The sequence below is a fragment of the Schistocerca americana genome, chromosome 8, assembly GCF_021461395.2.
Source record: "Schistocerca americana isolate TAMUIC-IGC-003095 chromosome 8, iqSchAmer2.1, whole genome shotgun sequence".
In the NCBI taxonomy this organism is placed as follows: Eukaryota; Metazoa; Arthropoda; class Insecta; order Orthoptera; family Acrididae; genus Schistocerca; species Schistocerca americana.
Genome location: NC_060126.1, coordinates 195,883,306 through 195,907,512, shown reverse-complemented (window position 1 = coordinate 195,907,512; position 24,207 = coordinate 195,883,306). Strand labels below are relative to the sequence as shown.

The window sequence follows — 24,207 nt, the reverse complement described above, 5'->3', positions numbered from 1 at the left end:
TATTATGGCGGCAACCTGCACATTGTTCTACCGTCAACACACACCAAGTGTTCACTGCTGACTGACTACAGTCAAAGACGACTCCAGCGTCAAAGACATTTTACACAACACACAACCTTCCACTTGTAACCAGTCTCTTTGATATTCTTCGTCACATCTACTAATAGTAATCAATATGCTGTCACTCTCAAAAATATAAGTAAATTAGCATAAAATAAGGCAAATTACAATTTAAAAAATTCTGACAAAAATATAAGAAAACATTTACAATTTGGTATCGACAAATCCGGTAGAAAATAACACATGTCCCAGATCCATTACAGGAAGCATAGCACTGAGTCTCGCTGGGCGTTGGCTTGCTACGTTCACTTGTGTTAACGTGCCTCAGCAATGCGTCTGTGACGTCTAGGTTACTGTCGTCGCTGGCGGTGCAGTGTACCTTTGTACAGGTTGTTGAAGGCAATTGATATTGACCTGTCTGGGCAATTGTCCAAACAGCAATTGATTGGAGGACCAAGTGTTTCTTGTGGATTGCGTCTGAACTTCACTTGTGATGTACAAGCTGTGTTCCGAGGCTCAACATGGCTTACCTTGGCTGTTGTTTGGGGGAATCATGCAGACTATGGTGGCCTTGAAGCATTTCCACATGCTAGCATTCTGGCCTGGAAGACGTGGAGTATAGCTGAGACAGCAGGAATACTTGCAAAAGTCCCATACAGTACTCTTGTTCCTAGTACGCCATTTGTTTTGTCTACCAGAAGAAAGAATCTGAATGCTGATAAGTACCTGTTCATATGGGCTAAAGTCGGCATAATAACTGTAAAATAAAGATCAATGTTGACTGTGTGTTATATTACAGACAGTGAAGATCCTTATCTCCTTTCTTTATCTCCTTAAAAAAAAATAACAACAATTGTTTCATTTGGTGATCTGGACTTTGTTTCTTGCTAGGCAGTGCGCGACCTTGAACTTCACGTAATATCTCTGACTTGGAGTATTTTATCTGTGGCGTTCAAGCTCTTTGGCCAACATGGCGGCATCCTGGCGCACGGGCCTTAGTTTTACTAGGCCTGTGACGCTGAATAATTCCATCCGGTCTCGGTCGTGGCCCAGGCCAACTTGCGTTAACGTGCCTCAGCAATGCCTCTGCGACGTCTAGGTTACCGTCGTCGCTGGCAGTGCAATGTACCTGTGTACAGGCCGTTGAGGGCAATTGATATTGCCCTGTCTGGGCAATTTTCCAAACAGCAATTAATTGGAGGACCAAGTGTTTTTCGTGGATTGCATCTGAACTTCACTTGTGATGTCAAGCTGTGTTTGGAGGCTCAACATGGCTTACCTTGGCTGTTGTTTGGGGGAATCATGCAGACTATGGTGGCCTTGAAGCATTTCCAGATGCTAACATGCTGGCCTGGAAGACGTGGCCTGCCTCCATGCTTCACGCTGCTCACTATCATTTTATACTTGCACTTCTCTCTCCACACTCTTCCTTTTGCTCTGTTGTATCTCCGTCTCCCAAACCACTCCTCAGCCTCGCCACATCACACACAACTGCCTTCAGTAGGGTGTGCTCCTTGCCGCCATATTCATACCCTGTATCCTTGCTGCTTCTGCTTTCAACCTTCAGCCTCCCCACCCTCCACCTCTCTTCCCCCCTCCCCACCTCCTTTCTCCTCTCACACAACCTCTCACCCTGTTGAGTGCAGTAGAAGGACAGTATAGTCAGCTTGGACAGTGTAATACAGCTGGTTTTTGTGTGTTTCCTTTTAATTAGCTTACAAAGAAGACATTGTCCTAATAGCAACATATTCAATCGTGTTTATGTGCCTTTTGAATGCTCAGTGTCTCAATGATATGGTGAGTCCGCTACATTTTCTCTTTCCGTTATTTGCATCCCAACTAGGACTTTCTGTATCATATCAAATAAATGATAAGTAAGCTAAGTGCAATACTGAAATTTTGTTGTGCGTCTGGGTGATGTCTTTCTTCATAGCTAACTAGTATAAAATTACATACACACAGTAGAGATCAGAAATGAGCTCCGTATACTCCCTTCAAACTCACAAGTTATACGATGTCATTTCCGAACTCACTATCTTCCTATGCTCAAAGACTCTGTCTGTTGTCGAGCATAAGTGTACTCAACTCGTTCTAAAAGGTGAGCGAGTACACTAGTTTGCACGTATAACTGCAGACTCGCGGCATTCCTGCTATATATGCAACTTTTTTGAAAGAAGTTTCTTGCATTGACTGTAAATTATTATTCATTTATTTCACATGATCATATTCAGGCTTTATAGTCATTCTTAAGTGCAAGCAGAAATGCTGCAAAATGCCCAATGTGCCTAAATGACCTAAGCAATCATTGGGCATAACAATTATTATATGCCAGGATAATAACTGATCAGTTAGCAGTGAATAGTTGTGTTTGTACATAGATTTATATAGATGTATCTAATAGCAAAGATGATGTAACTTACCAAAGGAAAGCGTTGGTATGTTGATAGAGACACATCTCTGCCCAAACTCTTTGCCTTTACATATGTCTGCTTGTGTCTGTATATGTGCAGATGGATATATATATGTGTGTGTGTGTGTGTGTGTGTGTGTGTGTGTGTGTGTGTGTGTGCGAGTGTATACCTGTCCTTTTTTTCCCCCTAAGGTAAGTCTTTCTGCTCCCTGGATTGGAATGACTCCTTACCCTCTCCCTTAAAACCCACATCCTTTCGTCTTTCCCTCTCCTTCCCTCTTTCCTGATGAAGCAACTGTGGGTTGCGAGAGCTTGAATTTTGTATGTGTGTTTGTGTTTTTTTGTGTCTCTATCAACATACCAACGCTTTCGTTTGGTAAGTTACATCATATTTGTTTTTAGATATATTTTTCCCACGTGGAATGTTTCCCTCTATTAGATTTATATAGATGTATTTTTATGAATTACACACACACACACACACACACACACACACACACACACACACACACAGTGAGAGAGGGTGGGGGAGAGAAAGAGAGAGAGGGGGGGGGGGAGTCCGAAAAAACAATGACAACAGTTAATATGTTGTGCAGGAAGACACATTAACTAGTTTTCCTGGAAGAACCCATATCCAGAAATGCATGGCTTGGATGCTGGAGAGCATGGAAGTCTGAGGTGTGTGTGTGTTCCACCTTACTTCAATAAACCCAACACGAGTAGCACATTGTCTGGGGGTGCGTTCCACCTTACCTCGACAAACTCAACATGAGTAGCACATTTTGTGGGTGTGTGTTCCACCTTACCTCAATAAACCCAACATGGGTAGCACATTGTGCTGTCTGCATTACAAACAGGCTTCAAACTGTGAACCTCCTACATCAGCGCATATCGTGCAAAGGCAATGTTGAGCCTCATGCACATGAGACAATATGTGCGGTTGTCTTTGAAGTATTTCATTCGCTCCATGGATTCGAGCAGTAAGGACCTCTGCTGACTTTATAGATGTGCTGTATGCCATACTCTTCCTATTATCCCACAGAAAATAGTGGAGACGTATCAGATCTGATGACTTAAATTCCCACCTTTTTGCAGTTTCTTCAGTTTTAATCTACAGTTCATAACCAATAGATTGTGGTCAGAGTCCACATCCGCCCCTGGAAATGTCTTACAATTTAAAACCTGGTTCCTAAATCTCTGTCTTACCATTATATAATCTATCTGATATCTTCTAGTATCTCCAGGGTTCTTCCATGTATACAACCTTCTTTCATGATTCTTGAACCAAGTGTTAGCTATGATTAAGTTATGCTCTGCGCAAAATTCTACCAGGCGGCTTCCTCTTTCATTTCTTAGCCCCAATCCATATTCACCTACTATGTTTCCTTCTCTCCTTTTTCCTACTCTTGAATTCAAGTCACCCATGACTATTAAATTTTCATCTCTCTTCACTACTTGAATAATTTCTTTTATCTCATCATACATTTCATCAATTTCTTCGTCATCTGCAGATCTAGTTGCATATAAACTTGTACTATAGTAGTTGATGTGGGCTTCGTATCTATTGTGGCCACAATAATGTGTTCGCTATGCTGTTTGTAGTAGCTTACCCATACTCCTATTTGTTTGTTAATTATTAAACCTACTATTGCATTACCCCTATTTGATTTTGTATTTATAACCCTGTATTCACCTGACCAAAAGTCTTGTTCCTCCTGCCACCGAACTTCACTAATTCCCACTATATCTAACTTTAACCTATCCATTTTCCTTTTTAAATTTTCTAGCCTACCTGCCCGATTAAGGGATCTGACATTCCACTCTCCAATCCGTAGAACGCCAGTTTTCTTTCTCCTGATAATGACGTCCTCTGGAGTAGTCCCCGCCTGGAGATCCGAATGGGGGACTATTTTACCTCCGGAATATTTTACCCAAGAGGACGCCATCATCATTTAACCATACAGTAAAGCTGCATGCCCTCGGGAAAAATTACGGCTGTAGTTTCCCCTTGCTTTCAGCCGTTTGCAGTACCACAACAGCAAGGCCGTTTTGGTTAATGTTACAAGGCCAGATCAGTCAATCATCCAGACTGATTACTTACAGCATATTGGTGATATGTGTGTCACATTTAACAATGTTTGTTGCCTGTTATGTGGGGACGGACACGTTTCCACTCATAATCATGTTGAATTTTACAGATATAGTCCTGCACATACCCAACAGCTTACAACTACTACTCTCACAGCACGTCATGTAGGCACAAACCTCCCTGATAGGTAGCTTACTGGCCCTTGCACATTCATTTAGCAGCATACCGTGTACTTTTCCGCTCTCACACATGCACATAATCATTACAAATCACAGGGAACATGCATCAACCAAAGAGCATGCCAAGAGAGAAAGTTGTCGGCAGAGAAGCTGCAGTCATGTGATCACAGTCTTGAGTGCAAGTCATTAATTCTTATTAAACTTCTGACATTATTTACTTTGACAATACTTATAAACATTATAGCAGTAATTTGATGTTCATTGTTGCTGCAGTGATATTGCATAGTCTTATTACATCTTTTTAAAAGTGGCCGTAGTTTTATATACCATTACTGAAATAGCATCTATGCTTGTCATTACACAAGTGGCACAACATTACTGTTCTTCGCTACTGTAGTAAACTGTCCTTACATTTGATCACAGTTCAATGTCACATCGATCTATGAGCTTATAAAATTATTCACAATACTATAAAATTGTTTACAATACAGTCAAATACTAAATTGATTTACATTTGTCATTGTTGTATAAAAATAAGTACCTATTTGGCAATATTTTTTCACTGAAGCGGTTTCACATGTTTGTTTTCCTAAAATAATGTATTAAATTTAATAATTCTTGTCATTAGTGAAATATGATAACTACTCTGCAATCACCAACCAGATTTTATTGCAATAAGATCAGTCATTCTAAAACCCAATTCACATAGCTCATAAAAGACAGTTAAAATTGTCAAAAAATCTTCTGTTATGTAAGTCTTCTGTTCATTCAACATTTGTATTGATTGCTTTATATGGTTGTCATATACCTCAATCTCTTCCAAGATATCCATGGTTTTTACCTTATCTGCTCTGTGTGAAAATTTTTATGTTTTGTTTGTGTCTAATGTAGATTGGCTGTTTTCTCTATCATGTATACTAAACATGGATGGATTACTTTCACTCTGTTTGATATGTTCTTTAAACTGTGTGCTAAAGTTTTCCTGTTTTGGTCAATGTAAAATTCATCGCAATCTCTGCAATTTATTTTGTAGATTCCTGATTTATTGAAAAGCAGCTGTTTCTGTGTTTTGTGACGTGTAATGTTGCCCAGCATGTTGTCAGTACAGAAACTAATGATTTCATCATTTTTTATTAACTGCTTCGCTTTCAGCTTCTTCTGGTATATTTCTTTAATCATGTTTGGATTGTAACAATTATTTGTAGCCATGGCTTCTAATATTCTTAGTTCTTTATCAATTTCTTGTTTTTCTAATGGAAGGCTCATAATTGCGATGCAACATGGAATGGAGGAATTCTATTTTGTGAGCAGTTGGATGACAAAAGCTGCTGCTAACTAAACTTTCGATAAACTCCAGATTTATGTTCCAAATTGGTATTTGCTATTTTTAAATCAAGGAAGCTGATACTCTTTCCCGATTCTTAATTCCATGGTAAATTTCAAATTCTTGTGCATGTTGTTCAGCTTTTGGTGTATGGAATTTTATCTTCGATGCTACTGTTGGATCAATATGTCATCTGTGTATCATCAGTTAAGTATAATTTTATCCATGCTCCACTTATATGTCTTGAAAACAAATCTATCGGTCTACATGGTTAAGGAAGATAGTTGCAAGTATACCAGCAAGACAGCTTCCCATTGCTAGACCATCTTTTTGCAAAAATATTTCACCTTGAAATGAGAAATATGTAAGTAATTTAAACAGTAATTATTGTAATATGCAAACATAATGTTATCCACTAATACATTTACTCACTTATTGTACTTGTGACTTTGGCACAGAAAGGTCTGACTTTGGCACAGAAAGGGGTAAATTATGCTGCCACAAAAGTCTTTGGTCACCTACCAAACAGCATCAAAAGCCTGGCAGATAGCCAACCAACATTTAAAAATAAATTAAAAGAATTTCTAGATGACAACTCCTTCTACTCATTGGCTGAATTTTTAGGTATAAATTAAGGGAGGGGGAAAAAAACTTAAACATTAGTGTCATGCAATATTTTGTGTAATGTAATATCTTGTGCAGACATCTTTTATTAACCTGACACATTCCACATCATTACGAAGTACCGAGCGAGGTGGTGCAGTGGTTAGACACTGGACTCGCATCCGGCCAACCTGATTTAGGTTTTCCGTGATTTTCCTAAATCGCTCCAGGCAAATGCCGGGATGGTTCCTTTGAAAGGGCACGGCCGACTTCCTTCCCCATCCTTCTCTAATCCGATGAGACCGATGACCTCTCTGTCTGGTCTCCTTCCCCAAAGCAACCCCCCATTACGAAGTGTCGTATTCATGATCTATGGAACAAGTATTAATCTAATCTAATCTATTGCAGACATTTGCTAATGGCCTAAGGCTGAAACTGGCCATTAATGTAATTTATATGTAAGGTATATTAAAGGTATAAAATTGACAATCTGCGGTGATTAAAATGGTTCCATCAATTAAGCAAAACAAACTTAGTTAACATAACTGAGTCAACACATGAAAAACATATTAAATATAATGATGAAAATAGTATCTACAAAGATTTACGGATGTTCCAATCCCAAAATTAATCCAGAAAATAGCAGCCTGAATATCTTTGTTATTTGCTGTTACTAAAAAGTTGTCTAAGATACATGCTTCACCCAGCTGTCTTCAGATTAGCACGCAGGATGGATATTGTAATTTGTAGCATTCACAGAATTCATGAGTTCTATTGTAGCTTCACTTTTTCGGATTATCTTCACAGCAAGATACCCCCATCCTTAGGGTGATTCAGAAGTTCCCAAGTTGTGTAAGGGTGTCTAAAACCACCAGAAAATTCCTACTTCTGTTTGTTCCATGAGCCTCTTGGAGATGAGTAACACCACAGTTTTATTCTGTGTTTATTTGATGGTAATGGGGTTGCTTTGGTTGATTGTAAATAGCTCTCTTTTTATTTCAGTCACAGTGGCTGAGGAACATTTCCAAACATAAGACGTCTGCGATCTGTCTCTCGCTTTTGTTTTTCGATCTGTGCAACCATTCCTCTCCTTACACCAGGTCAGCTATACCCATAAGTTGATAGAACTGGTTTGCAGGGATAGGGCAAAGACATCTTATAATAACATGTCCTATCTCGTTCACTGCCACTCTTATTTGTTTTACATGAGTAGAGTTTCCTCGAGCTGCTTATTCTGTGACAGAAGACACACAGGCAAAGCAGATGTACAAAGGACTGTGGGTTGCACTCCCCATCCGTTTTGTCAGCTTTCATATTATATTGTTCTGGGTGCCTATTTTCTACATCTACATACATACTCCAACAAGCCATTATATGGTGCTTGGTGGATGGTACACTGTACCATTACTAGTCACTTCCTTTCGTATTTACACAGCATTCTGTATATGTGAGCTTGACTGTCAGGTATTTTGTGTTAGTCCAGTGTGAGTGCTGATATCCGTTCCATGTTACATTAAGTTCTTTCTTTGTCTTTCTGCTGCACAGATGGATAGCACAGTTTTTTTTTCCCAGGGTTGGGGTTTAGATGATTATTACTGTAAGAATCATCTAAGTTCTCGAGTGCTGCCACTAGTTTCTTTTCCATCCCTTTGAAAGTTTTGTCCTGAAAGGTGACACTGTATCATCTGTGTAGATAAAGGAATGAGTGTCTGGTTTAATAGTCCGGTCATTCATTTATGCATTAAACAGCAATAGGGTGAGAACACTTCCTTGGAGAAGGCCATTTACATGACTCATTTTTATTTGTAGGAGAACAAAGAATCATCCATTTTGTAATAAGCATAGGAAGAATTGTGCCAGTCTATAATCATTCACTGTATTGTATACTTTTGTTATCAGCTTCTTATGATTGTATCTTAGGTTGCTTTGAGATCAGTGAAAACCATCTTCTGTATGTCGCAAGAGGGTCAGGATTTGACCACAGCATGACTTGCCGTGGCAAAAACCTGCTTGTTATCTACTAATAACTTGATCTTCATAGACTGAAATGTGGCTAAGGTTCCTTCTTTGTAATACTTTAAGAAGTTGACATAGAGAAATAGGCTTGAAGGTTGTTAAATCTGTTCTGTTATTCCCAAGCTTTGGTAATGCAACAATCTTACCCTGCTGCAGATCCTACAGATTTAATTTTAAGAAGGCATGGAAGAAGTCAGCAGGGTCCCTGGACACCTATGATATGATTAAAATGGAGACACTGAGGGTAGGATAAGTCTTTTGGTGGGTAGTGGTATTCTGATGTGGGAGTAGAAAGACAACAAGTTGGATAACTGTTGTTGATAGTACTCATATTTGGTCTGGAGAGCAAGGACTTCGGTTTGGAATATAGGATGTAGGTAACTGTGTTCGCATGATATGAGTGAGTTATGGAGGAAACAGAGTTAGTTCAGAGATGTCTAGAAATCTGCTTTTGTAATACTGAGTTTGACAAATAGGGATTGGTGGAATTTGAAGACTTAACTGTATCGAAAAAAAAGAGTGCATTTCTAGGAGGAGATTTTTATGGTTAGTCCATTTGGGGAGGAGGAGGGGGAGGGAAGAATTCTGTGAGTTAGTAGCATTCCAGGAACACCATGAAGGGGATTGAGTTATAGCTAGGAATACTGACATTTTAAATCAGAATGTGGGGATGCAGATGTGGTCAGTTTGTAATGAGATGTAGCTGTAAGGAGAGACACGGAATGTAAATGACTTCATGGAGTGATCATTGTGGTAGACACTGTAGGAGGACACTGAAGACAAAATATGAGATATGACTGTAAAAAGGTCTGTGGGAAACTATTTCAATTATTATTAAATTGTTATACAAGCTCGTTTAGTAGACTTAATTTAGTGAACTGTGCACTGTGGTATGAGCAATTGAAATTGCTGTTTTTTGAGCCTCATTCATAGCTTGCTAGCTGTGGTGCTACAATACATGGAGGCTCTTATGGCAGAGCATGGCAACTTTATGAAAAAATTGCATGGTAAATTGAGTTGTTTCTCTGTGACACTGTTAGTCGACATTTACAAGGATCATTTTATAAATAATGCACGTGATTGTGAGACTAACAGTTTCATTACATAATAGTAGTGTTTTAGTTGCAGTTGAAGGCTTATGGAAGAAAAAGATAACAGTGCTTTGTCTCCTCTGAAGTGTACTATCTTTTAAGTAACATTGTCTTTAAGTGAGACCTGCATGAGTCTGTGGGGCTCATAGGTCAGACATTATCACTGAAACTTTACATGGCAAAACCCATCCAAGTTCTGCTGTGCTTCTGAATACGCTCACAATGAGTTAACAGTATGCCATGATACAGTAACACAGTGGTCATTGTGGTTATGTGAGCATAAACAGTGGTTTACAACCAGGAAACTTTGACACATTAATAAATAGCAGTTAATTACTTAATTATTACAATCCATCCTGGATTTACACATTAATAAACGGATGAAATGTAAAATCTGTGACGGGGTGCTAATGTAAAAGATCATTCTGGAATTTGTGACAAAGTTTCTGATATCATTTGGGCTCCACAAATATCAGTATTCTGCTTCTACATCTACTTCTATACTCTGCAAAGTACTGTAAGGTGCATGGCAAAGGGTGCTCTCCATTGTATCAGTTATTAGGGTTTCTTCCAGTTCCATTCATGTGTGAAGCATGGAAAGAATGATTGTTTGAATGCCTCTGTGCATGCAGTAATTATTGTAATCTTATCTTCACAGTTGCTATGTGAGCGTTACATAGGGGTTTATAGTGTATTCCTAAAGTAATCATTCAAAGCTGGTTCTTGAAACTTTATTAATAGACCTTCTCGTTATAGTTTATGTCTATCTTCAGGAGTCTTCCAGTTCTGTGCCCTCAGTTTCCCTGTGACACTCTCCCATGGATTAAACAAACCTGTGACCATTCATGTTGCTCTTCTCTGTATATGTTCAACATCCCTGTTAGTCCTGATACAGGTCCCACACAGTTGAGTAATATTCTAGGACCGTTCATGTGAGTGATTTCTAAGCAAACTCCTTTGTAGATTCATTGCACTTTCCTAATATTTTGCCAATCAACTGAAGTCTACCACCTGCTTTACCCACAATGAACCTGTATGATCACTCCATTTCATATCCCTACAAAGTGTTACACCCAGGTATTTGTATGAGTTGGCTGATTCCAGCAGTGACTCATTGATATTATAGTCATAGGATACTACATTTTTCATTTTGTGAAGAGAAAAATTTTACCTTTCTGAACATTTAAAGCAAGTTGCCAATCTCTGCACAATTTTGAAATCTTATCAAGATCTGACTGAATATTTATGCACTTCATTCGGATAGTACTTCATTATAGATAACTGTGTTATCTGCAAAATGCCTGATTTTACTATTAATATTGTCTGCAAGGTCATTAAGATACAACATGAACAGCAAGGGTCCCAACGCACTGCCTTGGGGAACACCCAAAGTTACTTCTACATCTGATGATGACTTTCTATCCAAGATAACATGTTGCATCCTTCCTACCAAAATGTTCTCAGTCCAGTCACAAATTTCAGTTGATACCCCATATTACTATACTTTTGACAATAAATGTAGGTGTGGTACTGAGTTAAATGCTTTCTGGAAATCAAGAAATATTGCATCTACCTTGTTGCCTTGATTGAAAGCTTTCAATATGTCATGTGAGAAAAGTTCGAGGTGGGTTTCACGTGATCGATATTTTCAAAATCCTTGCTGGCTGGCATTGAGGAAGTCATTCTGTTCAAGGTACATCATAGAATACTTCTCGGTTGTGTGAGACCCGTTTCAGATAGGACTAACAGGGGGTGTTTAAGACATACAGAGAAGGGCAGCATGTAGTATAGCATCTGACAGGCATTCCATCAGGTCCCCGAGCTTTGCTCAGTTTTAACGATTTCAGCTGTTTCTCAACACCACTGACAGTAATACTTATTTCACTCATCTTTTCAGTGGTATGGGGATTAAATTGGGGCAATTCTCCTGGATTTGATAATGGAGTTAAGCATTTCAGCTTTTGCTTTACTATCCCCCATTTCAGTTCCTGTCTCATTCACTAGGAACTGGACACTTAACTTTGGTGCCAATAACAGCCTTTACATACAACCAGAATTTCTTTGGATTTTGTGAAAGATCACTTGACAGTATTCTACTACCATAGTCATTGAAGGCATCACATATTGCTCTTTTGACAGACAAAGGTGTTTCATTCAGTATCTCTCTATCTACAGCTTTACACTTTGTTTGACACCTTTTATGCAGTAATCTCCATTTTTTTAGAACTTCCTTTACAGTGACTGTATAGCATGGAGGTTCCCTCCAATTATGAACTATTCTACTGGGTACATATCTACCAGTGCATAGTCAACTATTCTCATTGTGATGTGAAACTACTGAATTTTTTTATCTAGTTTACTGAATATATACATCTTTTTACTTGTTTTGGTTGTGCTTTGTACTTTAGTAATCACTGTTGCCACAACTGTATCATGTTCACCAATATCAGTTTCGATGTGGACGTCCTCAAATTATTCGGGTCTATTTCTTGCCATTAGACCCAATATATTCAGGGTGTATACGACCTGGGATATCCGGGAGATACGGGAAAAAACCGGGAATCTTTTCGTTTGGGAGAAAACCGGGAAAAACCCAGGAATTTTTTTGAATTCCGGGAATTTTTCATTGTTTTAGTTACCAGTTAAATTTTTGTGATTTTGACTGGTAAGAACCAATACTCTAACGAAAGATATTACTGTATCCCGCTTCTGCAGAATAGTACTGCAGCAACAAAACAGGAACGAGAGGGGGGGGGGGGGGGGGGGGAACGAAGCCATATACAACAACAAAACACAGTTCTCATACAAGCATCTGCCAACCAAAATGTGTCAAAGGCTTTAGAAGAATATGCAGTGCTTCCTAACAACAAATTGCCTCCAATGAGCGTGACGTGACAGCTGTTTACATTAGATTCATTTGAGCAGTTGCGGGCGGGGTCTTGCGCATGTGCAGTTGAGTTGCGTATGAGTAGTACCTTCTCGCGCTTCTGGCTACAGATGTGTGACGGGCGCCACTATCCAAATTTCTCCGTTTCGGAAATATCGTAGATCTGGGGCCGATGCACAGAGCAGTCTGAGTTGTTGTGGGGAAGTGGGTAGCCCCACGTGACCTGTGTTTATGTTTAGTGATTTTGCTGTTTCCTCTTTGTTTATTGCTCTCACATTAAATGAAAACAAAACAGATTTCTGTGGCCGGGAGCTACCAAATGAATTAAAATACGTTCGCATAATTATGGAAGGCTAAAATATGTTGTTAGTTTCAGGCTTTATTTCTACCTTTCTGACAGTCAAGCATTAATTGCCTTGCAGAACAATGAAGTTATTTTTGTCGGTTTGCTAAAGAGATTTGGCTTTTTTAAATCTTTTGTGCAGAGGCAGTGAATTTATTTGAAACGAAGTGTTTAATTTTACACTGTTGGCCAGTTTCTACTGTTCGCTGCATTTCAAGTGCATGTTTTCCATCTTCTAGCTCGTATGGCATTATGCCATAATAAAGAACCAAACATGAGATAATACAGTACTGGTACCCAAGAAAATTTACATCCAAATCTGCACTTAACGATTGTGCACTTTAAGCCGAATTATGGATTATAGTGTGGTTCACGAAATTCCGATGCTCTTGAAGTATCCTTTGATGTCTTGTTTCTTTTATGACATAATGCAAGATCTTTTAACGTAAATTCTGATGCTCTTGAAGTATCCTTCGATGTCTTGTTTCTTTTATGACATAATGCAAGATCTTTTAATGTTCTACACGTACGAAGATGCGGGCTTCCTGCGTCATCCTAGCTGCGCAGGCGCAGCGACGCCTGTTATTTGGTGCTCTCTGGCAACTGCTGAAACGAACCAATTTCTAACAGGTCACGGGAAAATATTGCGAATGGTGGCTTGAAAAGTGTTACTTTCAAAGTGAATTTCCTTTTACGCAAGATGAACTATGTGCCAGAAAGTACGATGAATTTCTTAAATCACAGAGCGTTTGACTCTCATTTAAAAATCAACTCTTTGAGGAAAACCATCTAGAAGAATTTCCAGCCCAGATCAGACATTTACGTCATTATTAAAAATTTTACTGGCACATTTGTGTGATGTATCTTAAAGTGTAACACATGCAAAAAGATCAGCATTATATGTGGAAGCTTACCTTCTCTTGCAGCTTATTGATCTTAGAGACCAACATTATGTATGAAAGCTTTGTTTTTCTTGTAGCAGCACTATGTGTATTAGTTTAAACCATTAATTTTTTTTTGTGTGTTCATGCTCCTTAAGAGTGATCTTGCTATTGGTTGACTGCATCACGTGTCCTGTGCTGTCATCAGCTGCCGAGATCACATGACATGAGCCATGACTGGCTTACAAAACCGCATCGCAATCTCAATTTCATTGCCTTGGAAAGTAACATGCACTGTTTGGTGGAATTCGAATTTATACGTCCGTAACACGAAAAAATGCAGCGTACATGTTGCTGCACATCATAGATCGTTCCAAAGCGTATTTTTTTTCCACCCTGGGTTTCGTTTTCTAAAGTGCCGGCAAATTCTACGTGTGTGTATAAAACCATAAACAATCTAAGGATTGATAAGTTTTACAGTGCCGAGGAAAAGTATACTGTCACTTAAAACGGAAAAAGTGTATTTTCACCCGGCAGAAAGTGAATTGTCAACTGGGAAATCCGGGAAAAATCCGGGAATTTTTTTTCCTTGTCCATGTATACACCCTGATATTTCCATCATGAGTGGGATTCCTAACCATGTCAATACAACTGTAATACTTTCCGGCAGTGTCCCATGCTGCTTCGTTGCTCCAACTCAACAGTTCCTCACGGCTTACAGCTGTGCCACATGACATGGTGTCACCAACTCCCCACAATGACAACATCGAAAGCATGTCACGTCACAGACTGACTCGGCTTATGCGTGGACCCACTCTCCTCGACTTGCGCATGTGGGCCACCATAAATAGCCTGCCTCAAAGACGCAAAGACAACAAGGCACAGGGACAATAATTAAAGATGGAAGTAAGAATCGATATCGTCTGGCACCAGAAACCCACCGGCTCAATTTCCCCAGCACAAAGATGACGGGGCGGGGGGGGGGGGGGGGGGGGGGGGGGGGGGGGGGGGGGGGGGGGGGGGGGGGTGTTAGGAACTGCGGCAGACTATGGGGTACACCGGTTCCCGAGTTTAACCTGATTGAGATGCACCCTGGAATTATGGCCAGACGAGAGATCGTTGACTACAAGGTTGACCAGACTAAGAATTTTCACTATCCGGCACGGGCCCCTGAATCGTGGCATAAGCTTGTCTTTTGGACCAAACCCGGTTCCGCCAGCAACATCCCTGATGAACACGAGATCCCCGACCTTACCCTGAAAGGGGTGCCTACCTTTGTTATACCGAGCTGCTTGGCACCGGTGGGCCAGATCAAAGTTATTTTTAGCCCATTTCCAATTTTCCCGCAAACTCACCGGAGCAACCTGGCATGGAAGAAGGTCATTAATGTCCCATAAAATGGAGAGAGGAGAGTTCGGGACATAAGCAAATATTAAATGGCTAGACGCAGTGCCGGTGGACTCATGCCTGGCAGAGTTGAAGGCTTGGTTTAGCCAGGGTAAGGTAGCATTCCAATGTGTAAGTGTTCGTGAATGATAAATGCAGAGAGCAGCCTTCAAATTCCGATTGACACGCTCCGCAAAGGATGCCTTTGGATAATGGGGAGTAGTTGTGATGTGTTTGATCCCATTAGCAAAACAAAACCCTTTGAACACTTTACATAAGAAGGTGGGAGCATTGTCACTGACTAAAATTTTCGGAGGCCCAAACCAGGAGATGATACTAGACAGCTGTTGCACCGTAATTTCGGCACCTCTGAACCATGTGAAACAATTATGGAGGTCTGGTAAAGGTACTGACTTTAGCATGACCTTATGGTTTAAGGAGCAGTAATCAACCACGGCCCGATAGTCACTGCTCTGTCCCTTGGGAACGAAAAAAACAGGCAAAGCATAGGGAGAAGTTGGATACCTAATGACCCCATCCTGTAACATGTGATCGATCTCCTCACGTAATATTTTCATTTTGGGTGGGGAAAGACTGTAAGTTGCATGGCGCACCGGAGCACTATCAGTCAGCAGTATATTATACTTAATTAAATTCGTCATTCCCAGTCTGGTGGTCAGGACCTGGGGATAATCATCTACCAACCACTTCACCTATCGAGCTTGGTCGAGATCTAAGTGAGATACCTGCACCTGCTCTGCGTCCTCGGTCACCATGTGCACCTCACTCACATGATTGCAATTACAAAAGCTAATTTTGCAATCAGGCCGGAACTTGAAATAAAACGTCCCCTCTGAATAGTCTAATACCAACTGTGTTGCCTGAATGAAATCACACCCTAGAATGAGAGGGGTGTTCAATCTGTCAGCTATCAGTAATGAGATCGACCAAGAAAACCCTTGTACAGACACCTTAACTCTTACCTCCCCCAAGACCGGCAACTCTTGCCCATTGGCCACATGACATCTGTACTTGCCAGGACAAAGGTTAGTAAATCTCCACAAACGCCTAAACTCCAGGTACCACAGCTTATCTACCAAAAATTGGGAACTCGAATCAAGCAGGCCACAGATCGGCTCATTTCCCAGAGACGCACACACGTAAGGGAAGTGGGAAATGGACGATTACCCCACAAACTGGCAGTCACCCGGCCCTTTCCTAGTCAGCTGCCGCCTCACCCCTCCCCCACTTTGGCATCACTTAGAAGCACGTTCACGACACTGCACCGGGTACTCTCAGACAGGGAGCTTGACAGCGGAAACAGCATCGGACGTTAGACACGTTCTGCATAAGGTTCGTCGGCACCTGTGGCTCGTCGATTCGTGGGGAGCGAGTTTCGGAGACTAAGTTTTGTCTCTGCTCATCAGCAAATGTTAAGGCATCCACCATATTAATCAGACTGTGGAGTTGTTGGAAACTACCCGGCCTTTCTGCCAAAACTAACTGTATGCGGTATTGCGGGCGAATTCCCTCCAGTATGCGGTTAACACAATCCTGCTCCAAAACAGTTAACCCCAGAGCGATTACTGCTACCCGTATATGCTCAAAATAGTCACTTAAACTTTCATTACTAGCCTGAACTCGCCAGTAAAATTTTTGCTCTAGAGCCACCCTCATACGTCTCGACAACCTACTATCAATAACCCGCTGTCGAAGTTGTGTCAACGAATCCTCACCTTGTAAGACTTCTGCCACCAAACTACTAAGTCAGCCTTTCGTCACTGAGTACAAGGCGGCCAGCACAAGGGAATTGGAAACATGCAAGGCATCAGCATTCATCTGCAACTTCACAGTAATCCACAAGAATGACTGAATTTGGTCTAAGTTGTTTATAGCTAATTCAGTAATTCCTTGTAACAATCCACGGAGAGGGTGGGGTAGCTTAGGGAACTGATTTGACAATTACACCTGCGCATCCACTACAGGGTGCATTTGGTGCGCCCTACTATCTGACCCTGCAGTTCGAGTACTCTGTCCAAGAAGATCGCCTCCACTGCGCAAAGATAACACCAGGGCCCGTGAATGCAATGCCTGCAATTTGTCTTTGAGGTGAGCAAATGACTTAAGGACGGGCGGAGCCATGCCTACTGTGGCTAAATCGATAAGACAAGAGTTGTATTGGGCTAGGTGGGCCTGAATGCGATACAACTGTTTAGGAGTAGGTGGATGAAGCTCAAAAAGGGAAATAGTTGCCGCTAATTCAGCCAGGGAAGTAGATAGACAATAAAGAAACTGACTCTGATTGGTGAAAATGTCCTTGGACAACAACACTGGAGTGTCAGCTGCGGCATGAAGTCGGGCTGATAAATCGACTACTCTGCCCTCGGTTGACAAGTTGCGTATATGTAACTCATGCACTCGATGATCCCGACGCAAATATGCATTGCCAGGGTAGATTCGACTGGCCATGGCGACAAGAAAGTTCTGAAAGCAGCAAGTCCGCAGTATTAACAAAAGACAAGTCAGAAAAGAGACAAAAGAAACAATATAAGGCGAAGCATAGCAACTATAAAGAGACGAAAGCCATCAGCAGAAAGAGTGCTCTACTACCATTGGCATGGCGATTGCACACTCTAACCTTATATACCAGTAACACAACCAGTTTGTAGTTGCAAAACTTCTTTATTGATTACACATACACATGAATTCATCACCAGTAATAATCAATTAACAACATTTGCATATCAAAGCCCTCTCCTCAATTAGTATTTACAATATTAACCATCACACTTGTGACAACGGCCCCTTTACGTGCCAGTAACAGGGACAAATTCAGAGTGTACAGTCCCTTTGATGTCAAAAAAACAGATCAACACCGTTTTCACATTCGATTTAACTTGTTGAGCTTTTTTTTGGTCGAGGTGAGCCAGGTGACTTCCATTGTGATGACTGTTGTTTACTTTCTGGATCGTACCTATAGCACCATGACTCATCACCTGTAATGATTTTGTTGAAAAAATGTGGATCATCTTTGAACGCGTCCTTCACTTCGAGACAGGCTTGAATGCGACGATTCCTTTGATCTCCGGTAAGAAGCTTCGGCACGAATTTTGCTGCCACTCTTCGCATCCCCAAATTGATGACCAAGATGCGCTGAATTGAGCTCCAGGACAACCTGGACAATTTCTCAAGTTGGTCGACGGTCCTGCGTCGACCTTCACTGGTGAGATCACGGATTTTGTTGATGTTGTCTTCGCTTCGAGCATTTGAAGGTCGACCGGAATGGGGCCGATCTTCAACCACCATTTATCTCTTTTTAAACTGAGAAAACCATTCATACACTTGTGTTTTACTAAGAGCATGGTCTTTGTAGGCTGTTTGAATCATTGCAACAGTTTCTTCTGCATTCTTGCCGAGCAAGAAACAAAACTTCACTGCTGCACATTGTTCGTAAGAACTAGCCATTTCCTCATCTCACGTCTGCACTGTACGCATACTCAAAGAACTTCCGAAGAAACCACACTTCTCACTGTTGGGTGACGCCGCATGGCATGGCATAGAAAGTACTACCTCATACTGCCTATATTTTGGATAAGAATCCATCATACTTTGAGTTATTTCGTAACTTGAAACACCCTGTGTGGGGATGTCATGCTTCTTCTTTGGAAAATCTTCCTACCACTGTTGTTATGAACCACTTGACATATAAACAGAGATGTTGTCTTTGATAGAATAACAAAGTTGGACACTTGTAATACCAACAATTCTTTTCGTGTAAAAAAATATGATGATGACTGAGCTTTCATTGGTAAAACAACAGATTATTTACATACTGCTTAATATTTCAGATGATGCTTCTCCAGCGAGTTCTGTCTCGCAGGACACGAGACACATTGCCGAGTCCATCATACCTGGAGCTGTTGCCCACAAACAAGAGGAACTTAGCCAGTTACTTCTGGAACAATGTCACTGAAACTCTTGCAAAAAAGTTGAATCAAGCTGCTGAAGGTATGGTGAAGTTTCAGGTTTTGTTACAGGTAGTAGAAAGGTTCAAAAACACTGATCATATTCATTTCATGAATTGAAGTACTTTTCTCTGTTGCAACATAGTATTTATTTAAGTCCTAGATGCATTTTATCTTTTATATAAAAAGCATCTTCAAGGGATTTGTCTCCTGTATCAATATAATTTTGAAATTTGCTGACAGGTTAAAAGATTCTTGCCGAGAAGTTTCGAATCAGTACAGACTCCATTGCACCAAGAAAATTCATTCTAGTGTAATACTGTTTTACCTATAATACACATAGATCCAAATAGTTCACCCCGTAATTTACACCTCAGTACAATGTTACTTAAAGTTACTTGTCTGTCCTGCCAAAATCTGCATTTCGTCTCATCTGATCATAGGTTACAGGGTACACTTCCATTTCACATAAGTGACATGGACATTCACCCTCTAATCTAAGACCAGGTGAGAGAAAGTTCCCCGAGTGCCCCATTCTGCTCTCTCATGATGTCTAATAACTAGATACGGAGCACCCAGCAGTAGGGGCAGCACAATGCACCTAATATGAAAAACATGTTTTTGGGGGTATCCGGATACATTTGATCACATAGTGTAGTTCATGATTTTGCACCACCCCAAAAATGAGCGGTCAGTTGTTAAACTACACTATTGGACTTTGCTGACATGAAATGTCATAGATCTTATTTATTCACATTACTCAGACATTGTACCATTTTTACATATATCAAAATGTGCATTGCCATTAAACACTGACAACTTGTGGGCCACAAGTACTTGAACAATTTACTGTTTTTAGTCAACTTTATTTGAACAGTTAGATGAACAGAATGATATATATATATAGTTTCTGTGGTAATGCTATGTAGTTATACTTCAGGTAATCCTAGACATACATCGCCATCACTCAGGTTATATCAGCAAAAAATAACCAATAAAAAAAGTTGTTTGGGCCAGTGAACTTGTAGATCTACTAATTGTAGTTGTTATTTTCTTCCAAGTTTTGTCATATTATGTGGAACTTATTTAATTTGATATATGTTGTAGAAGTTAGCACCAATCTATACACTATGCAGCTTTGATAAATGAATATAAATATATAACTTTTAAAATTGGATACAATTCTATTAAAACTGTCTTTCTTCATACATAATATGTCAGTGTTTGTTTACCCTTTTGTAGGTTCCTCATTTCTAAAACAGGCTCTTGAAGGTGAATACCCCAAGTTTCTTCGGCTGTACCTAGATCTGTGCAAGCGACTGCAAACAAATAAAATGAGTGTTATGGATCAGGCTGAGCCTACTATGATCAGTGAGGTGCCCTCCAAAGGCACAAAATCCACAGTGAGCTTTCCTGTCAAGTAAGTGTCACAACAGCAGCATAGAGCACATGTTATACAAAGAAAACTTTTATACATTTTTGCATGATATTCCTACCATAAATACCTTCCTCACAAAGTAAGTTCCACATGTGTTGATATTTTGCACAGAATATAATATTGTGTGTGTTGTTAACTCTGTGTCCACAGGTCACTGTGTTATTGTGAGGTGGCTGTTAACACAAAATTTGGTGTTCTCGGATTTGATAGTGTAGCCACTTTGTCAAGGAGCAAGTGATATGGCACAGTAGTTAAGACACTGGAATCATGTCTGGAACGGTGGTGATTCAAATTCCCATACAGCCATCCAGATTTAAGTCTTCTATTGTTTTCGTAGATAACTTGAGGCAAATGCCTGGATAGTTTCACTGAAAAGTGCACAGCTGACTTCCTTATCCATCTCACTATAATCCGATCTTGTGTTCGATTGATGACCTTATTGTCTTAGCAACATTTAACTCCTAATCAATGTCCCATCCTTTTCCTTCAGGTTGTGACAGACTTGTCATCTGTATAAAACTGTCTGTCATTAATACATTTCCTGACAAAAATAATGAAGTATCTTGAAGACGTGGTCAGATATCAGTGTAGATCTGTACATGTAGACACCATTGTATTGGGTATATAAATTATTAGAGTTACAATTCTCTGTGACAGCTAGAATGGCCACTAGACTGTATTTAGTGTTGTAGTATCGTTCATCATTAGTGTCGTTACCAGGCCTGACAGGGTACATAAAGGGTATGAACAGTGCCAGATATTGAGTGATCTGTGTGAAGGACACGTAAATGCCGCATACTTATGTGAGACAGGGTTATCAGCAGTTGACAGAGCTTAAAAGAGGCCTCATTGTGGGTATCCATTTGGCCATGTGGTTGAATTGTGCAATATCCAGATTTAATTGTGCAATATCCAGATTTGTGGGGCATTTGGATGTGAAATAGGATTGATGTTGAACTGCATAGAAATTTCAGGGCAGTGTTAAGGGAGAAATGTGTTGGTGGGAGTGTGTGTGGTTCTCTCCCGAAGATAGGATGGAGGACTATGGCAGCAGAAGGTGGTCATGATGAGGAGATGATAACATCTTTATTAATTTATACGACTTGGACTCCCATTGTAACTGGTCTATTTTGGCTGTGGACAGGCATGGCAGTGAATACAACCCAGCTAGTATAATGCATACGGGCTGGTCCAGGTGGGCTTAAATGCTGCTTTTGCTCAGTGACTTGACAGGAGTTGTGGCAGTGGTGTGAACTTGACAGGAGTTGTGGCAGTGGTGTGTCACACCGAATTATCTGGATTATCACGCAGAGGGCTGTGATGCAAAAATTGTAGCAGTCCATCAAGCTCAAGGGTTGCAGACAGGCCCCTGACTGACTCCATTGTGCGACCTAATGACTATCCTGGCACTCCACCGTTAGCTCCAAGTCCCAGTTAATGTCCTCCCTTTACAGCAGGCACACTAGTCATCAGTGTTCCAGTCAACCATGTCAGGCCACCAGAAGGTAAGATCGCGTTTGTACCTAAAGCTTTTCGTAACCCCTTGAAATCTGTGTGCCATCTGAAAGCAAGTAAAGGAATCTTTACAATGTTCTGTGTCATCCTGCACCATTGATTGGAGACAAACAGTAGTAAGACTAGGGAATTCAGTCCCATGTGTAGGTTGCATGGAGAGCTGCATCAAACCAGTCTTTGGACTGAAGACCACAACAACAACAACAACAACAACAACAACAAAAACAACATGTAGGCTGCCATTAACACCACAACACAAATGTCTGTATTTGGAGTGGTGCTGTGACAGGGAAGCATAGACTGCCAATGAATGGCATCACATTATGTTCAGTGAAGAATCATGATCCTGCACTACTCTAGATGACCATTGTTGTCAAATATGGTGGCAACATGGGAAGAGGTCCCATTCTTCAAATATTTTGAAGAGGTACAGTGGTGTTACTCTTGGCATCATGGTATGGGGAACCATTGGGTGTGACTCAGGTCATAGCAGGTGGTGACTGAGGGAACCATTTTAGCACAACTGTATATCACAGACATTGTGTGTTCTCGTGTTTCATCTTATGCAACAGTATCATGGTGCTACTTTTCATTAGCACAATGCTTGTCCACACCTGGTATGAGGGGTTTGCCCACTCGTCTCATCTAGGGTGCCTAAAGGATGCTGCGCTCTTGGAATGCTATACAGCAGTTCAAATAAAATCACATTAATAGTTTTATTACAAATAAAGAGAATTGACAATACTTAACTTGAATGTACAACAAGTGTCGCAAGCAATGGGTGACATGCAAACAGTAATGTTCTTGGCTATAGACAATGTCCACTCAAGCAACGGATATGGATCACTAATAACTGTTCTGTGACTGCTGGGCTACAACTCTACAAATACTGAGCCGATACTGAGCGGTCGAGGCTGTCAGAAGTGGCACTTATATTCTCCTCTTGTAGTGGCTGCTCCTGTCGTGGTACGGTCGTAATCAGTGAACCATTGGCTGACATCGTTTCACCGCCTTCTCTTCTCTTGTGTTCTTCATCTTCGTTCTGGTACTTGTTGTTACGCCAGAACATTCCTCCCCCCAAAGCGACGGACTATAATAGTGTAGGGAGTGCGACCACGATGGGGGAGGCAGGAGTGTGGGCACATCGCCAGGCCAAATGCTGTGGTTGCAGGGGACATCAAGCTTCCGGCCATACCTTGCCATCCAGCTTCTGCTCTCTGGTGGAAACGTCACCTGAACAACGACAAGAATAGTACGCGTCCAGCTACAGCTGCCATGAAGAAGGCGGCACTGCTGCAATGTAGGCAGGTCCCGCTCCATCGGTAGGACGAGAGGAGGTGGAGGAGGTGGAGGAAGGCTCCGTCTCCATGGAGTCATCCCGTGATATCATGGTGACACTCTCTGGTGGCTGCTGTGGCCATGGTGTTCTCTGGATCTATGAATCTGGTGGAAGAGAGACTGAAAGATTATCATGTACATGACAGAGGTGATGTTGATTTTGATGGCAGCAGTGCAAGCCGTATGGACCTGAAAGAAGATACATGCAAACGTCAAGTCGACGGACGATTTTGCCTCACACCCACCATCAGCTGCTGCTAAAAACCCTGTAAAAGACAATATCATGTGGCACAAAATGATACTTGCGGCTTTCGTTTGGAGCCTAATGCTGAGGAGTGTGGAGCAGTGTCCAATGGCGGCAGTCATGAAACAGTTCTGCCGGCGACTGTCCATCTCGTGGGTGCCAACAATATGAGGCGAGAAACAGTTGCAATGCTTGATCCATGGTGTGCGCGGAGCGAAGATTGGCCATCTGCTGCTTGAAGGTTCTGACAAACATTCCGCTTCGCCATTTGATTGTGGGTGGAATGGTGCACTAGGTAGATGGTGTATGCCATTGCATTCACAAAATGTTTCAAATTCATTTGACTTCAACTGAGGGCCATTGACTGACACTGTTACTTCACGTAAACTTTCTAGGCAAAAAACCAATGACAACACCTGAATTGTGCTATGTGATGTT

At 41.0% G+C, this 24,207-nt stretch overlaps 1 protein-coding gene across 1 annotated transcript in view; it reads left to right on the top strand.

The window, feature by feature from the left end:
- LOC124545376 (conserved oligomeric Golgi complex subunit 5) overlaps positions 1 to 24,207 on the top strand; it is a 128,771-nt gene that overhangs the window by 63,712 nt on the left and 40,852 nt on the right. Inside the window, exons 8-9 of the mRNA XM_047124287.1 lie at positions 19,118 to 19,277; positions 20,477 to 20,654. Of these exons, the coding sequence (XP_046980243.1) occupies positions 19,118 to 19,277; positions 20,477 to 20,654 (338 nt within the window). The remainder of the gene's footprint in view (positions 1 to 19,117; positions 19,278 to 20,476; positions 20,655 to 24,207) is intronic.